Source organism: Oncorhynchus tshawytscha, linkage group LG19 (assembly GCF_018296145.1).
Source record: "Oncorhynchus tshawytscha isolate Ot180627B linkage group LG19, Otsh_v2.0, whole genome shotgun sequence".
NCBI classification, from domain to species: Eukaryota; Metazoa; Chordata; class Actinopteri; order Salmoniformes; family Salmonidae; genus Oncorhynchus; species Oncorhynchus tshawytscha.
In genome coordinates, this window is record NC_056447.1 from 38,362,957 (window position 1) to 38,385,952 (window position 22,996).

General features: G+C 43.5%; 1 protein-coding gene across 9 annotated transcripts in view; it reads left to right on the top strand.

Moving 5' to 3' along the window:
* Positions 1-22,996, top strand: part of ppfibp1b (PPFIA binding protein 1b) — a 48,502-nt gene that overhangs the window by 11,216 nt on the left and 14,290 nt on the right. For 4 of the 9 annotated variants that reach the window (XM_024379789.2, XM_024379792.2, XM_024379790.1 and 1 more), the window contains exons 2-16: positions 8,272-8,356; positions 9,559-9,770; positions 11,750-11,839; positions 13,896-14,009; positions 14,160-14,279; positions 15,112-15,204; positions 15,511-15,603; positions 16,799-16,916; positions 17,281-17,325; positions 18,469-18,530; positions 18,628-18,709; positions 19,044-19,177; positions 19,588-19,700; positions 20,224-20,280; positions 20,422-20,482. In XM_024379789.2, the coding sequence (XP_024235557.1) occupies positions 8,293-8,356; positions 9,559-9,770; positions 11,750-11,839; positions 13,896-14,009; positions 14,160-14,279; positions 15,112-15,204; positions 15,511-15,603; positions 16,799-16,916; positions 17,281-17,325; positions 18,469-18,530; positions 18,628-18,709; positions 19,044-19,177; positions 19,588-19,700; positions 20,224-20,280; positions 20,422-20,482 (1,458 nt within the window). In that variant the 5' untranslated portion in view covers positions 8,272-8,292. The remainder of the gene's footprint in view (positions 1-8,271; positions 8,357-9,558; positions 9,771-11,749; positions 11,840-13,895; positions 14,010-14,159; positions 14,280-15,111; positions 15,205-15,510; positions 15,604-16,798; positions 16,917-17,280; positions 17,326-18,468; positions 18,531-18,627; positions 18,710-19,043; positions 19,178-19,587; positions 19,701-20,223; positions 20,281-20,421; positions 20,483-22,996) is intronic. The other 5 variants (XM_024379794.2, XM_024379795.2, XM_024379793.2 and 2 more) reach the window with 4 other exon arrangements.

Sequence of the window (22,996 nt, forward strand, 5' to 3'; positions counted from 1 at the left end):
GCCACTCGGCCATCGCTCATCCATATATTTATATGTACATATTCTCATTCACCCCTTTTTAAATTTGTGTGTATTAGGTAGTTGTTGGGGAATTGTTAGATTACTTGTTAGATATTACTGCACTGTTAACTAGAAGCACAAGCATTGTTTTGATATTTTAACCTGCATGTCGTGATCGTGTTTGGTGTAGGGGGACAAAATAAATTTATCCACGATGGCGCACTCGCTCAGCCAGTTTGGGTTCCGTGTTAAGCTTAGTGATGAGCTTGGGGGCACAATAATGTTTAACACTGAGCTGTAGTCAATGAAGAACGCAACTCAAAATTAGGAAGAATTTCTTCATGTTTTGTTCACTGTGTATATGACTTTTACATTTATTTTTAATTTTTTAAGTAGCGCACCTTGTGTGCACATTCGGTAATACCGTATGCCCCGGTATGGTACAGCAATTGTATTATGAGGGTATGAAAATCTGGATATTGCCCAAACCTACTTGGGATTATCCTTGTGAATCAACAGACGCTGTGACCCAATGTGTTTTCAGCAGTCCTGGGGTTCAAATACTATTTGACATCTTTCAAATATGTTTAGTGTTTACTTTAGCCTGCCAGATGGGCGGGGTTTGCATTTGTGTGACTTCCATTGTACCAGGCAAGCTCTATCCATCCCAGCTGAAGTTTTTGTAATGATTTAAATAGTATTTGAACCCAGATCTGGCTTTCACTGTGTTAAAAATGCTGGCTGCAAACAGTTGTTTATGAGCGATCAGTGGAACATACCTGCAGAGTAAGCACCCTACCACTATTCAAGGCCAGCCATGCTCAGCTGGAGTAAGCTCTGTGTTTACATACGATGAGACAATGGAGGCATTCCAAGACCAGGGCTGAGTGCTGTGGTTTAATTAAGCATGCTTTGTTAGTTGTCGAGCCGTTGCGTAAACAGCACTAACATGTTGAATGCATGGAGGCCTTGAAGGGTGATGCAATGTCCAAACAGCTCAGCTAAAAGTGTTCAGACATGATTTCTAAACCTGTGAACTTACAGTGGATGACAATGAGCAGAAAACTTAAGAGCAGTGCGCACATCTGTTGTGGAGATGCCTGTCTGTTTGAAGTGTGTTGAGGGCAGGTGTCAGCCAGGCATGCCACTATTTGTCTCCAGAGATATGCTGAATATAGGGTTTTGGTGGGAGGGTTGTTGGCATTGTGCCTTTTTTTATTTTTTATTTTATTTCACCTTTATTTAACCAGGTAGGCTAGTTGAGAACAAGTTCTCATTTACAACTGCGACCTGGCCAAGATAAAGCATAGCAGTGTGAACAGACAACAACAGAGTTACACATGGAGTAAACAATAAACAAGTCAATAACACAGTAGAAAAAAGAGTCTATATACATTGTGTGCAAAAGGCATGAGGAGGTAGGCGAATAATTACAATTTAGCAGATTAACACTGGAGTGATAAATGATCAGATGGTCATGTGCAGGTAGAGATACTGGTGTGCAAAAGAGCAGAAAAGTAAATAAATAAAAACAGTATGGGGATGAGGTAGATAAATTGGGTGGGCTATATACCGATAGACTATGTACAGCTGCTCAGATAGCAGATGTTTAAAGTTGGTGAGGGAGATAAGTCTCCAACTAAAGGGATTTTTGCAATTCGTCACAGGCAGCAGAGAACTGGAAGGAAAGGCGGCCAAATGAGGTGTTGGCTTTAGGGATATGTGGAGTGGTTGAAAAACAAGTTAATGACTCCAACCTAAGTGTAAATAAACTTCTGACTTCAGCAGTACATTAACATTTTTGTGCATCCTTGACAATCGCTAATCAATATCCAAAAACAGTATTTTTTTGTGAACCTGCACATCACCTCTATTGTGGCACCAATGTGAGGGTTTATGGCAGGGGAAACAGTGTTGCAGTAGTCTAGTGTGACTCCTTTGGAGTGTTCACACTGCACAAAATATTAAGCGAACCGCACTGAGTCCACAAAAATTGGCTGAAAGGGACCAAGTTTAAAACACCCTTGGTGATAGCTGGGTTCTCAACACTGCACTGGAGAATCCATTGGAAATACAGAGTGAGGACGATTTACAGCAAGGCTATGATCTAAATGCATGCTTTTCAACCGTTCGCTGCCTGCACCCGCACGCCCGACTAGCATCACCACCCTGGATGGTTCCGACCTAGAATATGTGGACATCTATAAGTACCTAGGTGTCTGGCTAGACTGTACACTCTCCTTCCAGACTCATATCAAACATCTCCAATCTAAAATCAAATCTAGAGTCGGCTTTCTATTCCGCAACAAAGCCTCCTTCACTCACGCCGCCAAACTTACTAAACTGACTATCCTACAGATCCTCATCGATGTCATCTACAAAATAGCTTCCAATACTCTACTCAGCAAACTGGATGCAGTTTATCACAGTGCCATCCGTTTTGTTACTAAAGCACCTTATACCACCCACCACTGCGACCTGTATGCTCTCGTCGGCTGGCCCTCGCTACATATTCGTCGCCAGACCCACTGGCTCCAGGTCATCTACAAGTCCATGCTAGGTAAAGCTCCGCCTTATCTCAGTTCACTGGTCACGATGGCAACACCCATCCGTAGCACGCGCTCCAGCAGGTGTATCTCACTGATCATCCCTAAAGCCAACACCTCATTTGGCCGCCTTTCGTTCCAGTACTCTGCTGCCTGTGACTGGAACGAATTGCAAAAATCGCTGAAGTTGGAGACTTATCTCCCTCACCAACTTCAAACATCAGCTATCTGAGCAGCTAACCGATCGCTGCTGCTGTACATAGTCTATTGGTAAATAGCCCACCCATTTTCACCTACCTCATCCCCATACTCTTTTTATTTATTTACTTGCTCTTTTGCACACCAATATCTCTACCTGTACATGACCATCTGATCATTTATCACTCCAGTGTTAATCTGCAAAATTGTAACTATTCGTCTACCTCCTCATGCCTTTTGCACACATTGTATATAGACTCCCCCCTTTGTTTTCTACTGTGTTATTGACTTGTTAATTGTTTATTCCATGTGTAACTCTGTGTTGTCTGCTCACACTGCTATGCTTTATCTTGGCCAGGTCGCAGTTGCAAATGAGAACTTGTTCTCAACTGGCCTACCTGGTTAAATAAAGGTGAAATAAATAAAAAAAAAAAAAAAACGTTGGTAACCAGTTTGTAATGGCAATAAGGCACTTTGGGTTTTTTGTACTGTATGTGGCCAATATACCACGGCTAAGAGCTGTGTCCAGGCACTCCGCATTGCACGTGCTTAAGAACAGCCCTTCGATGTGCCTTATTTCTTAAGTGTAATATGTTTAAGAGGAAAGGTTTGTCATTGTTGAACAGTTTGTGTTTACTGGTTACTTTGATATTTACGGTAAATTTGAGCTGCGGACCAAGAATGTCGCATTGCCAGACAACGTAAGGTAAGGATGGAATGTGAACTGAAAAGTAGATATGTCTTTCACCACCCCGCTCCTCACTCTCCTTCATATCTCCTAGTGGGAATGGGGCCTAATGGCGCATTTCCCTTGAAGAGTTCATGGTCTTTTTTTGTATTGTGCTGAGTCGAGTGCAGTCTACTGTGGCTGTCTAACGAGTGAAAAGATGAAATAAAATACTTTTATTGAGCTTATTTTTGCCGTGAGACACGTCTGTTTCAATCTCTCTCTGTAACCTTCAATCTCTCTCTGTAACCTTCAATCTCTCTCTGTAACCTTCAATCTCTCTCTGTAATCTCCAATCTCTCTCTGTAACCTCCAATCTCTCTCTGTAACCTTCAATCTCTCTCTGTAATCTCCAATCTCTCTCTGTAATCTCCAATCTCTCTCTGTAACCTTCAATCTCTCTCTGTAATCTTTAAATCTTTGAACATTTTGCAGCTTTCATCAGTGAAGATGCAACTTTTAGAAAGAAAAGCGAATGCCTTTTGTTGTGCTTTATGACAGTTTTGTGTCACTGATGTTCATTGTCTTGGTGACATGATTAGGCTAGTTCTATTTTTGGTCATGAGTTTGGGAATATTTTTACCTTTTGAAATGACTTCAACCAATGGCCTGATACAAATCCAAACTATTTAGAAAAACAACTGCTTCTGAAAGTTACTAAATAAAGATTTGCCAGGAACTCTGGAATTACATTTCTGGGAGAGAGAAAAGATAAAAGGGTGTTAGAATGGCAACTCTTGAAAGTGTTTAACAGAAATCCTGTTAATGACTTTAAAATGGCTCATTAGCCCCAAAGTATGTATGGAGACCTTTTGGGGGATAGCGTTAGCAGAGCACACATTTTTGTGCTCTTTTGAAAATAGCAGCTAAATACTAATTTACTTAACACAGCTCGCTAAGTTAGTGTGAAGTTAATTTCAGGCCTTCTCTCAAAAACCTAGGCAGAGATTTTTGGTTGTTAGCTACTGTAGCCTAAATCATCTCAACAAAATCTCCAATTTACACACCACAATTTGCGGAAGATATGAATGACTCATACATCATCTGTTAACGATAAAACAACGTTGTATGATGTTGGTGTTTTCAACAGCATTTTCAACACTGTAAGCAGGGAAAATCCTGATGCATTCATTGCATGTATTTTCCATAAGGAAGATGTTGACCACAGGAATGCTGAAATGACAGTGGTAGGTGGCTGGGTGGTTTCCATAAAAAGTAGAACAGTGTTACACCCTAACACATTGGGGTCCTCCCCCCAGGAAGTGAGTCAGCAGCCAGTGAAGGAAAGCTCTCAGGAGTGGAGTTTACCTTGGCCCATACCATGGAGCATACTGCACTGTGTGAGTGGGTCAGTGGGAAGGGGAAAGGGAGATACCTAGTCAGTTTTACAACTGAATGCATTCAACTGAAATGTGTCTTCCGCATTTATCCCCACCCTTCTGAATCAGAACGGTGTGGGTGGGATGTCTCAATCGACCGTGATTGTCTGAGAAGCAGGCAGAACCTTATGGACTCATTGTAAAGCAGTGTCGTACTCATGCAAGACCATTGTAGCTCAAAACATAAATTCTCGGAGAATGTAGTTTTGGCATAGAAAAGGCGTGTGTGTGTGTGTGTGCATCCTTTTGATCATGACGCTAGACTGAGAGAATGGCCTTGCTGTGCTTTTTGGGGCTTTCTCCAAACTAGGGCCCAGAAGATGTTTCCTCGCTGGTCTCCAAAACAAAGTGTCCAGTGTCCATAGCGGTGGCTCACTCACTGTGCCAATAAATGGGGTAAATGGCTTAATTATTATTCTAAATGTGTGTCCAATGACCCACGCCTGACAGGGTAACCTAGGGAACACAGGAAGGGCTTAAGATTGGCCAACATTTCACCTCAAGCACAAGGAGATCATATTTCTCGTTTGGATGTTCATTTGAACCCCACCGGCTGCCATGTATTAAAAACACGTTCAGGTTCAAATGTTTGCATGTTTAAAAAGAAACAGTGCCAGAGTAGGGAGTAAAGTTGTTCATTTTGATGTTGCCTCGCGACACTTTCATGTTTTGCTAAATCCTCCTTATCTTACGGTCTTCCATGGCTCCAGCCAAAACTGTGTGCATGTTTATACATTTTTTTTGATGCGTTATGATTCTTAAACTTACGCACCTGTCACACTCTAGTACTAATGGTTATTATGTGCAGTCAAATTGAATCCAGAGTACTTATTACACTTTTCTTTCTGGCCAAACTGATTTAACAACCAAATGTATAATAACATAAAAATGTGTTATTTGAGAGGCTAATTTCTCATTTCATGCACCAGAGATTCCATTCCCCTTGCCTTTGAGCAGGCCGGGCCTAATTTCTGGGGGATAGATTATGAAATGACAAGCTTATCAACACCGCTCCTTATTGAGGTGTACAGTCGGGACATGGCTGCTCAAAAGTTGTTCAAATGTTTGATACTACTGAATCCAAAGATGTCTGGCTATTTGTATTTTCCAAAAGAGAAACATTAACTATGCACAACATCATTTTTACAACATGATTCTGGTCCAGAATGCCCTGCACTTATTTTCTTTATACTTGTATTATTTACAGTTCCTTGTTTTGCCGCCCTTGTATACACACAGGGCCACTAGTACTGTAGCTTATTTATGATGACTGACATTTACGGTGTTGTGGAGACAAGTCCATACAGATCTATGAATGACATTTCTCTAAGATGATGATGCTCCATTTGTCACATCTCCTGATGTTATTAACTGCAAGTCTACACTCGCATATTTCTGTCTCAACAGTTATTGTCTACTTAGTGTAAACTATTCTACCCAACCATGTGTTTTCATGACCGGCTATGTTGTCAGAGGAATCCTTTTAAGTTCTAATGGTATTCTTCTTGTTGCTACCATGTTGTCATTTGGTGTTGCTACCATGCTATGTTGGCTTAAATCTCTCTATGTAGTGTTGTGGTGTCTCGCTTGTTGTGATATATATATATATATATACACACATATACTGCTCAAAAAAAATAAAGGGAACACTAAAATAACACATCCTAGATCTGAATGAATGAAATATTCTTATTAAATACTTTTTTCTTTACATAGTTGAATGTGCTGATAACAAAATCACACACAAATTATCAATGGAAATCAAATGTATCAACCCATGGAGGTCTGGATTTGGAGTCACACTCAAAATTAAAGTGGAAAACCACCCTACAGGTTGATCCAACTTTGATGTAATGTCCTTAAAACAAGTCAAAATGAGGCTCAGTAGTGTGTGTGGCCTCCACATGCCTGTATGACCTCCCTACAATGCCTGGGCATGCTCCTGATGAGGTGGCGGATGGTCTCCTGAGGGATCTCCTCCCAGACCTGGACTAAAGCATCCGCCAACTCCTGGACAGTCTGTGGTGCAACATGGCGTTGGTGGATGGAGCGAGACATGATGTCCCAGATGTGCTCAATTGGATTCAGGTCTGGGGAATGGGCGGGCCAGTCCATAGCATCAATGCCTTCCTCTTGCAGGAACTGCTGACACACTCCAGCTACATGAGGTCTAGCATTGTCTTGCATTAGGAGGAACCCAGGGCCAACCGCACCAGCATATGGTCTCACAAGGGGTCTGAGGATCTCATCTCGGTACCTAATGGCAGTCAGGCTACCAATGGCGAGCCCATGGAGGCCCCCCAAATAAATGCCACCCCACACCATGACTGACCCACCGCCAAACCGGTCATGCTGGAGAATGTTGCAGGCAGCAGAACGTTCTCCACGGCTTCTCCAGACTCTGTCACGTCTGTCACGTGCTCAGTGTGAACCTGCTTTCATCTGTGAAGAGCGCCAGTGGAGAATTTGCCAATCTTGGTGTTCTCTGGCAAATGCCAAACGTTCTGCACGGTGTTGGCCCTCATACCACCCTCACGGAGTCTGTTTCTGACCGTTTGAGCAGACACATGCACATTTGTGGCCTGCTGGAGGTCATTTTGCAGGGCTCTGGCAGTGCTCCTCCTGCTCCTCCTTGCACAAAGGCGGAGGTAGCGGTCCTGCTGCTGGGTTGTTGCCCTACAGCCTCCTCCACATCTGATGTACTGGCCTGTCTCCTGGTAGCGCCGTCATGCTCTGGACACTACGCTGACAGACACAGCAAACCTTCTTGCCACAGCTCGCATTGATGTGCCATCCTGGATGAGCTGCACTACCTGAGCCACTTGTGTGGGTTGTAGACTCTGTCTCATGCTACCACGAGAGTGAAAGCACCGCCAGCATTCAAAGTGACCAAAACATCAGCCAGGAAGCATAGGAACTGAGAAGTGGTCTGTGGTCACCACCTGCAGAACCACTCCTTTATTGGGGGTGTCTTGCTAATTGCCTATAATTTCCACCTGTTGTCTATTCCATTTGCACAGACTCCATAGAGTTAGTTTTTAAAATGTATATGTATTTTTTTTTTTTTTTTACTTCAAAATCTCATAAAAGCTCTTGCTCTAGTGATGTGGAGATTACATCTAAGTAACTACAAGTTTATGCACTCACTGCAAAGTAAGTCAGTCAGTGGAGGCTGCTGAGGGAAGAAATGGCTCGAATGGCATCAAACACCTGGAAACATATGTTTGTATTTGATACCATTCCACTGATTCCGCTCCAGTCATTACCATGAGCCCTTCCTCCCCAATTAAGGTGCCACCAACCTCCTGTGAAGTCAATAATAAGTGGCATGTATTGCCTAACCCTCTAGTGGGTCAGGAAAAACTCCTAGCCCTTAATTACATATAGCTCAATGGTTCATTGTCCCGTTTCTTTCTCCCAGGGTGCCCACTGAGTGTTGAAGATGATGTCTGATGCCAGTGACATGTTGGCAGCAGCCTTGGAGCAGATGGATGGGATAATAGCAGGTAAGAATCTCTGTCACTGCTGCATTGGCATGCTGAAGAACAACGACTGATCTCTCAGTATCACATTCACTGGCGCAACACTATCGGAGTTGGATAGTTAGACCTGGGACTGTGTTCACAAAGAGTCTGAGTAGGAGTGCTGATTCGGGATCAGTTTTGCCTTTTGGATCATAATGATTAAGATTATACGGACGGGGGCGGAGAGCTGATCCTAGAGCAGCACTCTTCCTCTGAGACACTTGATGCATACAGAAATGAATTCCCAGTACAATATGCCTTTCTCAATACTCACTGAAGGATTAATGGTCATACCTGGCCCAACCAGTGTAGCTCTGCAACACACATTTCAAGAGGCAGAAGAACATTTTTAGACTGGCTAATTAACTGTGAATACCAGATCATTATGATGATCACACTCTCAGGCTAGTTTGAGCAAGTACTATCCCCTCATGTCGCTATCGCTAATGTTAACTGTTTTTGATGATCATGTTTTCAGGCAGGAACTAAAAAAAAATCTTCAAGAAGTGGACATTTCCCATTGTGGTTTGATAGAGGAATTCAACATGTGGCAGTTAAATGTAGTACTGTAGCTGATGGGGATAAATGTGAAGCCTTTCTCAGTACTTCAGTATGGCTGTATTAGTACAGTAATGTTAATGCACAGAGTCAGCATAGACGAGCTTTAAGGCTAATCTTATTTTATGCATTGGGTTAATTATAGGCCTGACATTTCAGTTAACTGTCCGATGACATGATGTCTACGTTTCCCAAGTAACTCTAGCCTTTCTGTCCTCATTCAAACTCTTTCTCTCTCTCTTGTTCTCTTTCTGTTTCTCTTTTGCTATCCCACTCTTTCTCTGCCTGTAGCTGGGTTTCCCTGTAGAGTCTCGTGTGTAAATTAGCTAGATTTCCTCACTTGTCGTGTCGGCTAGTTCCTGTAATGAGGAGCAGTGACGTAATGATATAACCGAGAGTTATTTTCACTCTACTCTAGAAATGCAGGGCTGTTGTGAACCTGTTATACATTGCACAGAATGTCCTCTTTCTTGGGCTAAAATACAACATAGTCATTTGATGAAGTTGTACCATTTAATATACCTTATAAATGACTGAACTTCTTCCATGGGGAGGCTAACGGCAAATAGAGAATCGTTCTCCATCTTTAAAGTATGGAAACTGTTTAATTGAGTGTGTCCCCCCAGGCTCCAAGGCTATGGACTACTCTAACGGGCTGTTTGACTGCCAGTCGCCCACCTCTCCCTTCATGGGCAGCCTGCGGGCGCTGAACCTGCTGGAGGACCTCCGGGGCGTGCTGGAGCTAATGGACACAGAGGAGAGGGAGGGCCTGCGCTGCCAGATCCCTGACGCCACCGCGGACAGCCTGGTGGACTGGCTGCAGCAGGGACACCTGATGGTGAGACCAGTCAAAAGTAGTGCACTATATAAGGAATAGGGTGCTGTTTCAGATGCATCCACCCATGATGTTGATGATAAATCTCTGTGGTTGAATGTGCTGTATCACAGTGTAGGGACTGCAAAGTCTTCCTGGCTTCGCTGGTGCTAAAACTTACTTTATCTAGAACCTTCTCAAAGCCATGTGTATGAAATCCTTTGTCACATCTAGTGACTTGGGAGAGACACACAAATCTGTGATGAGAGGACTAAGAGAATGTCAGACGTACTGTAAACCGACATGGGAGACGACTTTTGCATTAATTTAAAGTTCATGTTCAGCTCCGATGACATCCCTCATCACATTAGTCTCCACAGCGGTGTCGTGTTACGGCTGGTGTTTGTCCAGACATGTCACGGAATGTGTAAATATAGGCCTGCTGTGGTGATTAACGGTGTGATAAGGTTAGATCCACAAAGGGGACATCTGTTGTTGTTGTGTCCCTCGTGTTATTCCCTTGTGTTATTCCCTCCTGTGTCACTACAAAAACAACATGTCTGAGACTCGTCTGGTGGGGAATCTGGGATGGTACGTTGAAGAGCTCTATTGCTGTGTATGTGTGACGCCCTGACCTGAGATCTGTTTTCTTTATATTTTGGTTAGGTCAGGGTGTGACTAGGGTGGGTACACTAGTTTTGTATTGTCTAGGGGTTTTGTATTGTCTAGGGTTTTTGTAATTCTATGTTGGCCTGATATGGTTCCCAATCAAAAACAGCTGTTTATTGTTGTCTCTGATTGGGGATCATATTTAGGTAGCCATTTCCCTTTGGTGTTTGTGGGATATTGTTCTATGTTTAGTTGCCTGTCTGCACTATTCGTAAAGCTTCACGTTTCGTTTGTGCTTGTTTATTTTGCTTTGCTCAGTTTCGGTTTTATTAAAAACATGTGGAACTCTACTCATGCTGCGCCTTAGTCTCATTTTTATAACGAACGTGACAGTATGAGGGTTAAAGGAGAAGTATGGTATAAGGGGATACATTATCACAGACATTTCCTGGTCAGGTTTAGCACCAGAGTAGTAATATATAAACCCTCTAAATATGGATGAGGGGAAATGTTGGTTGGGGTTGAAGCTCCATTGGGCAGCTAGAGGATCTTGCTGTAGATCAACCAGCCAGCACACCCATATCAAAGGCAGCTGGTTAAAACGTTGATTCTTTGTGCCGACTAATACTATATGAATAATTAAGCCTATATATTTTGCTCTCTGTGTGTGCTCTTCGTTCCATTCTGTTTTGTAGCTGTTTTACAGAAGGAATTTTTCTGGAACACTGAGTTCAAACTAACTATGTGAAGCCCATCTGGCCATTGATCATCTTGTTCGCAGTTCTTCAGCCTGTCCTCGCTTTGAATGTTACAAGAACACCTCTAATTTGAGTCTCCAATGTCCACGAACAGGTCCTAGGAGTTTACAAAGCAAACATCTCCCTGAACTGTTAGAGTATCCTGTAGTCAATAAGATAAAAGCCAGGGTTTGTGACAGACCGCTGTGAGAAACAACCCACTGATGTGGTGGGAACCAACTGCTTGCTGCAGAGACCACTGGGATCTAGGATCTGGGCCACGGGAAATGCCAGAGGCTGTGTATACACCAGTAACTCTCTGCTGAAACCCACTCTGTGTGTACACCACTAACTCTCTGCTGAAACCCACTCTGTGTGTACACTAGTCTCTTCGACCATTTAAGGTGTTGCAGGCAAAGGAAAGGGCAAATGCAACATCAATCACACAAAGCTGTCACTCGAAAGACTCTTGTGCGATTTGTTGTCTGATAATTGTCCGTGTTTAAGGCACTTCCAGCTACTCATAACTTGATGAACATTTATGTTTAACGGTCTATCACAAAATACTATGGGAGGATGTATGTTAACACTCACAGACCAATCCCAAGTGCCACTCTTTCACTGACTCTTCATGTTGTCTTCTGTGCCTGCCTGCAGTCCAATGGTCACCACATCTCCATGGGTGGGGACCTCTACCAGGAGAGACTGTCTCGGCTGGAGGGTGACAAGGAATCCCTGGTGCTTCAGGTAGTGTCCAGTACACAACAACATGTCATAGCTAGTAGCCATCTTACCAAGGCAGCCTAAATGGCTCATTTAAAGGGCTTTACAACAAAATTAATTGTCAGCCATTTACCTTTTTATTGTAATGAACTTAGCTTTGTCCCAGAACTGATTGCGCTCACAATAGCCAACTTACAAAATGTTTGGCATGACAATGACTATAACCTGCTACCAAAACCTGCGGGCTCTCCTTCACCGCAACCAATGTGAGTAAAACATTTAAACGTGTTAACCCTCGCAAGGCTGCCAGCCCAGACAGCATCCCTAGTTGCGTCCTCAGAGCATGCGCAGACCAGCTGGCTGGTGTGTTAACGGACACATTCAATCGCTCCCTATCCCAGTCTGCTGTTCCTACATGCGTCAAGAGGGCCACCATTGTTCCTGTACCCAAGAAATCTAAGGTAACTGAGCTAAACAACTATTGCCCTGTAGCACTCACTTCCGTCATCATGAAGTGCTTTGAGAGACTAGTCAAGGATCATATCACCTCCGCCCTACCTGACACCCTAGACCCACTTCAATTTCCTTACCGCCCGAATAGGTCCACATACAACGCAATCGCAATCACACTGCCCTAACCCATCTGGACTAGAGGAATACCTATGTAAGAATGCTGTTCATCGATTACTGCTCAGCATTTAAAACCATAGCAAACTCGACCCCACCCTGTGCAACTGGGTCCTGGACTTTCTGACGGGATGCTCCCAGGTGGTGAGGGTAGGAAACATCTCCACCCCGCTGATCCTCAACACTGGGGCCCCACAAGGGTGTGTTCTGAGCCCTCTCCTGTACTCCCTGTACTCCTCCCACGACTGCGTGGCCATGCACGCCTCCAACTCAATCATCAAGTTTGCAGACGACACTACAGTGGTAGGCTTGATTACCAACAACGACGAGACTGCCTACAGGGAGGAGGTGAGGGCCCTCGGAGTGTGGTGTCAGAAAAATAACCTCACACTCATCGTCAACAAAACAAAGGAGATTGTGTACTTCAGGAAACAGCAGAGGGAGCACCCCCCTATCCACATCAATGGAACAGTAGTGGAGAGGGTAGTAAGTTTTAAGTTCCTCGGCGTACACATCACAGACAAACTGAATTGGTCCACCAACACAGACCGCGTGGTGAAGAAAGGTTTCATGAGGCTGAAGAAATTTGGCTTGTCACCAAAAACACTCACAAACCTTTACAGATGCACAATCGAGAGCATCCTGTCGGGCTGTATCACAGCCTGGTACGGCAACTGCACCGCCTTCAACCATAAGGCTCTCTAGAGGGGTAGTGAGGTCTGCACAACGCATCACCAGGGGCAAACTACCTGCCCTCCAGGACACCGACAGCAAGATCATCAAGGATAGCAACCACCCGAGCCACTGCCTGTTCACCCCACTATCATCCAGAAGGTGTGGTCAGTACAGGTGCATCAAATCTGGGACCGAGAGACTGTTAAACAGTCATCACTAACATTGAGTGGCTGCTGCCAACATACTGACTCAAATCTCTAGCCACTTGAATAATTAGAAATTGGATGAAATAAATTAATCACTAGTCACTTTAAACAAAGCCACTTTATATAATGTTTACATACCCTACACTGCTCATCTCATATGTATATACTGTACTCTATACCATCTACTGTATCTGGCCTATGCCGTTCATCCGTCGCTCATCCATATATTTATATGTACATATTCTTATTCATTCCTTTATACTTGTGTGTATAAGGTAGTTGTTTTGAAATTGTTAGATTACTTGTTAGATATTACTGCATGGTCGGAACTAGAATCACAAGCATTTCGCTGCACGCACATTAACATCCGCTAACCATGTGTATGTGACCAATAAAATTTGATTTGAGGAATTGGCTATACAGCACATACACATATCTGGGACCAGGCTTTAATGAAATTGGTGTAGTAACTCCATTACTATGCACCATAATAATGTTTGTTAATATTGTAATTACGTTCTTACTACACAGGTATAAGAGCAACTTAGTCTTACCCATGTGTTCCTGTGCAGGTGAGTGTATTGACAGACCAGGTAGAGGCGCAGGGGGAGAAGATAAGGGACTTGGACATGTGTCTGGATGAGCACCGGGAGAAACTGAACGCCACTGAGGAGATGCTGCAACAGGTCAGTTTGGAGGAGAACGGCCCCTGAACACGGGGCTCTGTTGAAGTTATATTATTGTCACCACTGCTGAACAGCAAAACCAAGCAAGGCAAACTCTGAGTGTGTGTGTGTGTGTTGTCTATATTTAGTCTGTGTTTTGTGGTTTCGCAGGAACTCCTGTGCAGAACGGCTCTAGAGACTCAGAAACAGGACCTGATGGCCGAGGTGTCCAACCTGAAGCTGAACTCATTTGAGAAGGACAGACTGCACTTTGACTTCAGCGACAATGAGGTATGGAATGGGAGGCCTCCACTTTAGGATTCATCCTTCTTGCAGTCTTTTTCCTCTCCCTCACGCTCTTTCACACACACACACACACACACACCCTTTCTTGCTGCCCGAAAACTGTGTGGGGAGGGGAGGCTTATATCATCATGTGTTCAAAGCCGCAGTGTGTTGGGGCAAGTAAAGACACTGTTCACTGCCAAGAGAATGCCAGTTACCATGGCCAGGGGCACTGTGCCTTGTTTGAAGATATGCATGAGTTGCTCTCACTCAAATGTCTGGCATTAGGGTTTTGATAATGGGGAAATGTGAAGATTTGGCTTAACTCTGGTTGTATGGTTGCCAACAAAGACCTAAACGGTTGTTCATATCTTGTTTACACGGCAGTTCGGAGCAAAGCAGAACAGCTCTGGGATTTCTACTGTGCCTGTAAACTAGTCCCTCATCACATGATATGGTCTCCGTAGGGATCAGTAGTTGGCCTTGGAGTATGTGGGAGAAAATTCTCTGTATAGGCTTCTTTTGATAAGAAAAAGCAAAGCTGTTCACTCGAATCGCTCCGATGTGATAAGTCTAATAAGCCGACAGCAAAGCTGCCTCCTTCAGGGTTCAAAATATTTATTTTGATAAAATGAAAACCATGGCCATGTTTTGACGTATCTTAAGTAGCGCATGAGGAACAAGCAATCTTACCATATGGTTTATCAAGCCATCGGGGTGACTGTTCTAGGACTCCTTTTACTTTTGAGAAATTCTCTGATTGAACAAGCATGTTGTATGCAGCTTCCCTCCTTCCCCAGTACACTGTGGGTCATGCGGTCTTTCTCTCCCCTATCAGGACATGGTTCTGGAGATGAATGAACTGAGGTACAGAGTGACTGAGATGGAGAGTGAAAAAGTACAGTATGAGAAGAAACTGAAATCCACTAAGGTGAGTTATCATGTGGTCCTGTGGAGTAGGCCTACCTACACTGCAATATGTAAGATATGAATGATTCATTCTGCTAAAAGAAATCTACTTCCAGAAGGAGAACTTTTCCCTATAGCCCATTTCTTCTTTACACTTATCCTCTCTTCTTTCTTTGAATATTTTTCAAATCTTGAGTATCCCTCTTCTCCGCCCTCTTCTCCGCCCTCTTCTCCTCCCTCTTCTCCTCCCCCTTTTGCTGTCTTTCTTTTATAACATCTCTCTTTTCTCTCTCTTTCCTTGGCTTACCTCTTTCTCTACCGCTACTAGTCATTAATGGCCAAGCTTTCTAGCCTGAAAATCAAAGTGGGCCAGATGCAGTATGAAAAACAGAGGAAGGAAAACAAACTGCAGGCCCTGAAGGTTGGCTTCTCCCAGGGTTTCTGCTTGTTGCCATCTGATATGGGGTTATGTGTGTTCAGTTTTTTTTGTTTTTACATATTTCTAGCCAAGATTAAAGGTGTGTTAGCAGACAAAGACCAACTCAACTGACTTATCATAAAAAACAATTGAATGATCCAAATGGTAAAATGTATGTGCAGGTGCAAAAAGCTAAGCACTTATACATACAAATGTAAACATCCTTGTGGATGTGGCCACATCCACAAGACCCTAATTTAAGCATATAGCATATTTAATGTAAACCACAGGTATGTCTTCATTTTGGTCTTTTGTGACCTCTTTTGGAAGTCTGTTTTGCAGTTTCTTTCATTTTTTTTCCTCCCTCCCTCTTTCTTATGGATGAAATGTATGTTCTTTGTTTTGAAATCATTCATGCTTGATGTTCTGTCCCATGACATTTTGACACTAGCCTGGTCCAAGATCTGTTTATGTTGTTTTGCCAACACCTGTGGTCAATGGATTTGGCAAGACCGCACAAACAAGCCTGCGACCAGGCTATTATGACGCTGCCATGTGAAATGGCTCCTCTAAAACTTGATGAGACATCAACCACCCCAGACCCCCGCACTGACCATCACATCCCCACCTCCTCCCTTAGTCACACCTGTTCTGGGTGTGTGTGTATCATTGTCTCTGCCTGTCAAGTCAGCATCTGAATGTTTGTGTTGTGGTTTGTTTGTTTGAAGGTGGGTGTTTGGTAAGGATGGAGGTGGGAAAGGGGGCGTTAAGTCAGTGGCCATGTTCCTGGCTGACTACATTGCAGAAGCCTGCCAGATCTCACAACACCTGGATAAATGGTTAACATATCGGTTAACCACACCATAGTTATTGGGTGCGTTCCTCTGCCCAGGTGTTGCTGATGCATGCCAGAATTTACAAGCCCTGGATTGGTATTTTATATCCGCTAACAACATATGTTATAGCAATCTGGTGACTGACGGCACAGTCGATGACATGGCACACAACCATTGGTTGATGCAATGCAACGTCAAAGCAGGGGAACACGACCATTCTCTTGCTCAACTGCGCAGTCGATGACGTGGCACACAACCATTTGTTGATGCAATGCTGTAGTACGTCTGCAATGTAGTTGGCCTGGAATGCAACCAGTGTTTTTTGTGAGGATGTTGCTGACTAACTGTTGTGTGTTGAGCAGGAGGAGCTGGCAATGCTGAAGAGGCATCTGGAGGGAAGGGACGGAGAGCTGAGGAGGTTACACGACGAGACTGGGTTCAGAGGCATCACACCGGTTGGAATGGACAGTGGAGACAGAGGTGACATCATAGGCCGCAGTTGACTTTCTATCTGTGTCTTTACTCAATGGGCCGGTTTCCCAGACACAGATTAGGCCTAGTTCTACACTAAAAGGTCTGTCCAATGGAGATCTGTGACACATGTTCCATTAAGCAAAGATAACATTTTGGTTACACTTCACTGAAAGCAGACGGGTATAATGCGTTATAACGTGTTATAAGCATGTATGAGCATTTGTCTTATTATTATGCTTATAATATATTATGTCTCTGATATTGCAGTTTGTCATACTTTGTAACCAATCAACATGATTTAAAAGAATACAGTCTTGATGAAACTGAAGTCGTCAGAAACTGAAGCCAGTAATTCTGTGTCCTTGTTTAGTCTCTCACCCAGATGAAACTCTTAAATTGAGGCTGAAAGAGAAACGTAAGGTTATGCGTTTTATCAATTCTTGTATTTATTATTATTTGCTCTTGCTCATCTGTCCCCTGTTTGCATGTATGGGCATGAATGGCCCATCTGAACTTTGCTTGTCCATAACCCATTGGAAAGCTACTTAATACTGTGTATATACTCTGTGAAATCATTTTATCAGTTCAGCCACCGATATTTTAAAACTCAAATAAGTGAATGAAAAGATATCAGTGGTTTGTATTGCAGAAAGGTTTTTTGTCTTTGTACTGTAAGAATGATAAAGTTAGTTGACTTAAATATCTTAAAGGTGCATTCTGTTAGTTCTCTGTTCTCCATGGCAACTAGATGAAGTTGAAACGTAAACGTGTGAAACACAACCTATACACAACAAGAAATATGTTGTTCAAATTTATTCACCTGCTCTTCTTTGGTATTGTATTGCATATTGCAACGGTTTCAAAAGCTCTCTACACAACATATTGATTACAATGTAAATCTAATTTATGGATTGTGCCTTTAAGACTGCCCTAGGCATTTATAAATATATACGATGATAGACCGTCTCCATGTCAAAACATCCCTTCCTCTCATCTGTTATGGTATAGATGCCCGCCCGCTCGCTCACTGTTCAGTCTGTTCTCCCATCTTCCTGCTTTCTCCTTCAACCAACATCTCCTTCAACCACAGACCTCTCCTTCTCACCCTTTCCTTACTCTTCTCTCCTCTCACCACTTGCTCTCTCCATCAACACCCAGCGTGCTGTCTGCTAACCCTCATCGTCAGTCCATCATCCTTATCATCTTCATGTCTTTATTGTGACAGCTATAGAAAAGCGCATTGACATGGTGGGTAAAACTAAGTCCAAATCCTTCACCTCAAGGTTCCCTCGACTGTAAGATGTGGTGCTTATTTCACTGTGAGGCTAGGAAGTAGTTAGACTACATGGATAGGGAGTCAAAATGTCCCCCAGGAGGTCTCCCTGACTGTTTAGGTAGTGCTGTTGGATACTAATATATATTGATAGCTCTCTAAATAATGTACTGTTGTACCATAGATCACTATGGATGAGTTAGTCAGAGGACCCCAGACATACCTTTACCCGGAGTTGATCCAGCTGTATATTCTCTAGCAAAAATCTATTTCTTTACCCTTCAGATGTGGAAGTGCAGAGAATGAAAAAAGCAGTGGAATCACTGATGGCAGCCAATGAGGAAAAGGTACAGTAAACTACAGTTAACCCCACCGCCCTCCATCATGATTCTTAGATGGTTAGTTTTGTCAAGTTTGATCTTTGTGACCCCTCTGCCCCTGTAGGATCGTAAAATTGAGGAGTTGAGGCAGTCGCTGCTGCGCTACAAGAAGGTCCAGGACAGGAGTTCAATGCAAGGGAAGAAAGGTTTGAGAAACCATGTTCTCTCTCTAAAACAATGTGCTCTTACCATGTTCTTTTTCTAGGCCAGAAAGGCTCTTATCATACGGTAGTTTGTTCAAGATCAAAGTAACACTACAAACAATGCTGAGTGACCTTGTGAGTGATCAGTCGGATGCAGTTTAATGTTAGCAGTGATTTGTAAGAGCAGATACAAATCTTCTTGGGGTAAATATTTAAAAAATTTGAACGTCAAAGCCTCAAATATCTGGCAGTGGGCTCCAATAGAATGGCCAACTCTGAACTCTCTCTCTGGGCTACATAAATATCTGCCTGATAAAAATAACTTTCATATTCCAAGACGGCGAGAGTGACGAGAGTAACAGCGACAGCTCCCTCTCCGTGATGTCAACGACAACCACCCTGGTTGCCATGGAGTCGGAGAGGCACGCTCTAGCCGGAGACGAGGAAGTAGCAGGGAAAAGCCCAGATGAGGTACAAGATGACATGTCATAACTACTAAGCTTCATGCATAGAAATATATTGACTAGAACGGGTCAAGGCCCTCTGATCACCGAACAGATGATATTTCTATGAATGTCCTCAGAAAACCTCAAAGCCTTCAGATGTCCTCCAACCAATAAAACAGCTAGTTACACATTTTTGAACTAGGTGTTGAGTCACCGTCACTTCGTCAAATTAGGTTGATAACATTCAATATCACTTTGCAGTGACACTTGATGGTTGTCTGTTTTGAATTATGACAAGCACTATCTTTACTGCTCGTTACCCTTAATCTACTAAATTGTGACAACACTGACACAAGAAAGGTAAACTCTGGCATTTTTGGCGGTTGTACTTTACTAAATGTTCTTTCCCGTTTGGTCCTCTGCTTCATTGTGAAGCTGGAGATGCACTATGGAGCTACTGAAGTGTCTTCGCCCACACCCAGCCCTTCAGTCCAGTCAGCATGCGATCCAAAAAGGGGGCCAGAGCTGGACCAACCTCAACCAGAGAGGTGAGCTGAACTAGAGATAATAATGTTCTATAATCCTCGAAACAACAGGCTTTGTTTAAACCTGTGGGACCATTTCCAAATTTCTTCCAGAACAACATGGTGTGTCTGTCCAGTGCTGGGGTGTTTTCGCTAGGAACCAAACAGGAACGGACCTACCTGAATTTCCCCAATTCTTACTTTATTCAACTTTTGTTTTTGCTATGGTGTAGACCTACTTCCTGAAATGAGACTGGCCTTGGAAAAGGTCAATATCTAGGCGAGCTTTCATGCTTCATCTCGCCCTTAGCATGATAAATGCGGCATAATTGATGACATGTCGATACCACAAGGTCCAATGTGTCTAAGGGTGTATAAATCCGCTTGAATGAGTAATAAGGCTTCCTTGGACAAATATTTATAGCCTCCACACCCAGGTTTGACCACAGCCAGTAAACAGTATAGCGTGCAGCAAGCAGACTGCTCGCAGCTTGTCCATGTTCGCATCGGGTTAGCATCCCAACACTTGTCTGTTTATCCCCTGCAGCGAGGCAGGGGGCCAGGATGAGTCACAGGAGGCCCCCCTTTCATGTGATACTCTACAGTGAGTATATCTATGGTGTGAAGCTGCATGTCATGTACGCTTCAAGCTTCTGTCAATTCCTTCCTCCCAAAGGTCAGCAGTTCAGTACATATGTTGGCCAGATGTTGTTAATGTTCACTGTGATGAGCTTTGTCATTTCAGGACCCTGGATAGCCCCAATTCAGGGAGTCAGGACAACTTGTATGTCAGCAACAGCGAAAAGGTAAAGAGATTTCTATTTTTTTAAATATATATATTTTTACATTTTACCCCCCTATTTTCTCCACAATTTCGTGGTATCCAATTGTTAGTAGCTACTATCTTGTCTCATCGCTACAACTCCCATATGGGCTCGGGAGAGACTAAGGTTGAAAGTCATGCGTCCTCCGATACACAACCCAACCAAGCCGCACTGCTTCTTAACACAGCGCGCATCCAACCCGGAAGCCAGCTGCACCAATGTGTCGGAGGAAACACCGTGCACCTGGCAACCTTGGTTAGCGTGCACTGCGCCCGGCCCGCCACAGGAGACGCTGGTGGGCGATGAGACAAGGATATCCCTACCGGCCAATCCCTCCCTAACCCGGACAGCGCTATGCCACCGGACGGCGCTCGCCCCACTGACCTTACGACAGTGCCTGGGCGCGAACCCAGAGTCTCTGGTGGCACTGCGCCACCCGGGAGGCCCAGAGATTTCTGATGAATTCTAAAGTCCTCAGTGAATTTCACCACTAACACTCCATCTCATCTGTGGCAGATTACATTGGTGATGGACGAAAAGCCAACAGAGGAGAGTCTTTTCTCTGTGGTCTTCTATCCAAATTTCAGTCAGACACTTTTTTGCTCATCCTCTCTTTATCATTCTTTATATTCTCTTCCTTTTTGTCTCTTCCGTCTTGTTAGAAAGCCTCCTGAAGGTTAGCATCCTCAGTAAGGCTAATGTTTATGAGTGTGTGTGTGTAGGGATGGACATGGGTACTGGAATGGACGACAAAGCTTGATCTTTAACGAGAGCTCACATTTTTTTTCAAATACTGTAAAACTATTTGGTGGAATGTGCTTTGTGGCAAGTAAAATTTTCTTTGACCCTAGCCAATGCTTCCCACAGTTGGGTCAAGTTGGCTGGATGTCCTTCTTGATACACATAGGAAAATGTTGAGCATGAAAAACCCAGCAGTTGCAGTTCTTGACACAATCAAACCGGTGCACCTGGCACCAACTACCCCATTCAAAGTCACTTCAATCTTGTCTTGCCCATTCACCCTCTGAATGGCACACGTACACAATCCATGTCTCAAGGCTTAAAAATCATTCTTTAACCTGTCTCCTCCCCTTCATCTACACTGATTGAAGTGGATTTAACATTTGACCTCCAATAAGGGATCATAGCTTTCACCTGGTCAGTGTGTCATGGAAAGAGCAGGTGTTGCTAATGTTTTGGACACTGTGTAAATGCCTATAAAAACATATATCTAAATGATGGGATACACACGCTACATTCCTTGCCAAATGACGACAGTTTTATCACACATTCAAAATGGATTGGTTGATTGAAGTAGGAAATAAGTGCTCCAAAACGAGCTGCAGTTATGGAATAATTTTGTCCCGTCTATTTTCTGCTTAAGCTACTTTGCGAACTGCTAGTGATATTTAGAATTGGCTAGCCTAGGCCCCTCAAACTCAATTCTGGACCTCGAAGCCATTTTCACTGCATTGTTTTATTGTTCCCCTCTAATCAGGGACTGATTTAGACCTGGGACACCAGGTGCTTGCAATTAATTATCAGGTAGAACAGAAGACCAGCAGGCTCTGGACCTTGTAGGATAATGTTAAATACCCCTGGCCTAGGTTATAACCCACCTAAACATGGACAGGATCCACACGGAAAATATGCAAAAACATTACCGGTAGGTTGATCAAGCAGAGCGTATTTTCATCAGAATCATTAAGCATATGCATACTCCCCAAACATACAATGGGTGTCTTGACTGGAAATAAGAGCGTCTTGTCTGCTAAATGAACAAAACAAGGCTATGCCATTGTACAGCCATAGGCTTCTACAAGCTATCGCCACTACCTCATTTATTTCATTTTATTTTATTGAATATCCAAAACATATAATGTACTTGTAGTGAGGCCGCTCAACGACTACATCATACCAGTCATCCAACAGACTCCCATTCAGAGTGACACACAGAAGCATCCAGGGTCAATGCCCTGCTCAAGGGCACGTCGACAGACCTTCCACAAGGCCAAAACCGGGGACCCGAATCCGCCAATATTTCCCCTCCCCCACAGTTCCCCAAGAGCCACCCCTCCCACAGTCGTCACCCCCAAGAAAAAAAAATACAAATAATTCCATTCCCCACCCCCAATGCACCAACAACCAAGAAAATGAACTAAAGAGAGAAAAAGACAAGACAGAAAACAATGCAAATAAACAAAGGACAACTAAAATCATAACAGCAAGGCCAACTGTATATGTTTGAGTGCATGCCTGGCACTATTTATGTGTGTATTTGAATGAGTATGTGTGTTTATGCATGTGTACAAACACCTGCACGGCATCAGCCTCAGGTAAATCGGCATTAGCTGTAAAAACACTGCCTTTCAGGATCATTCAAACTTTTTAAATGTTTTATTTTGACTTTTTATTTTGTATACTTTTATCTTTGACCATCATTCAATCTCCCGCCCAGCAACTCCTCTCCCAACCCTCAGCTTCCCTCAGCCCATC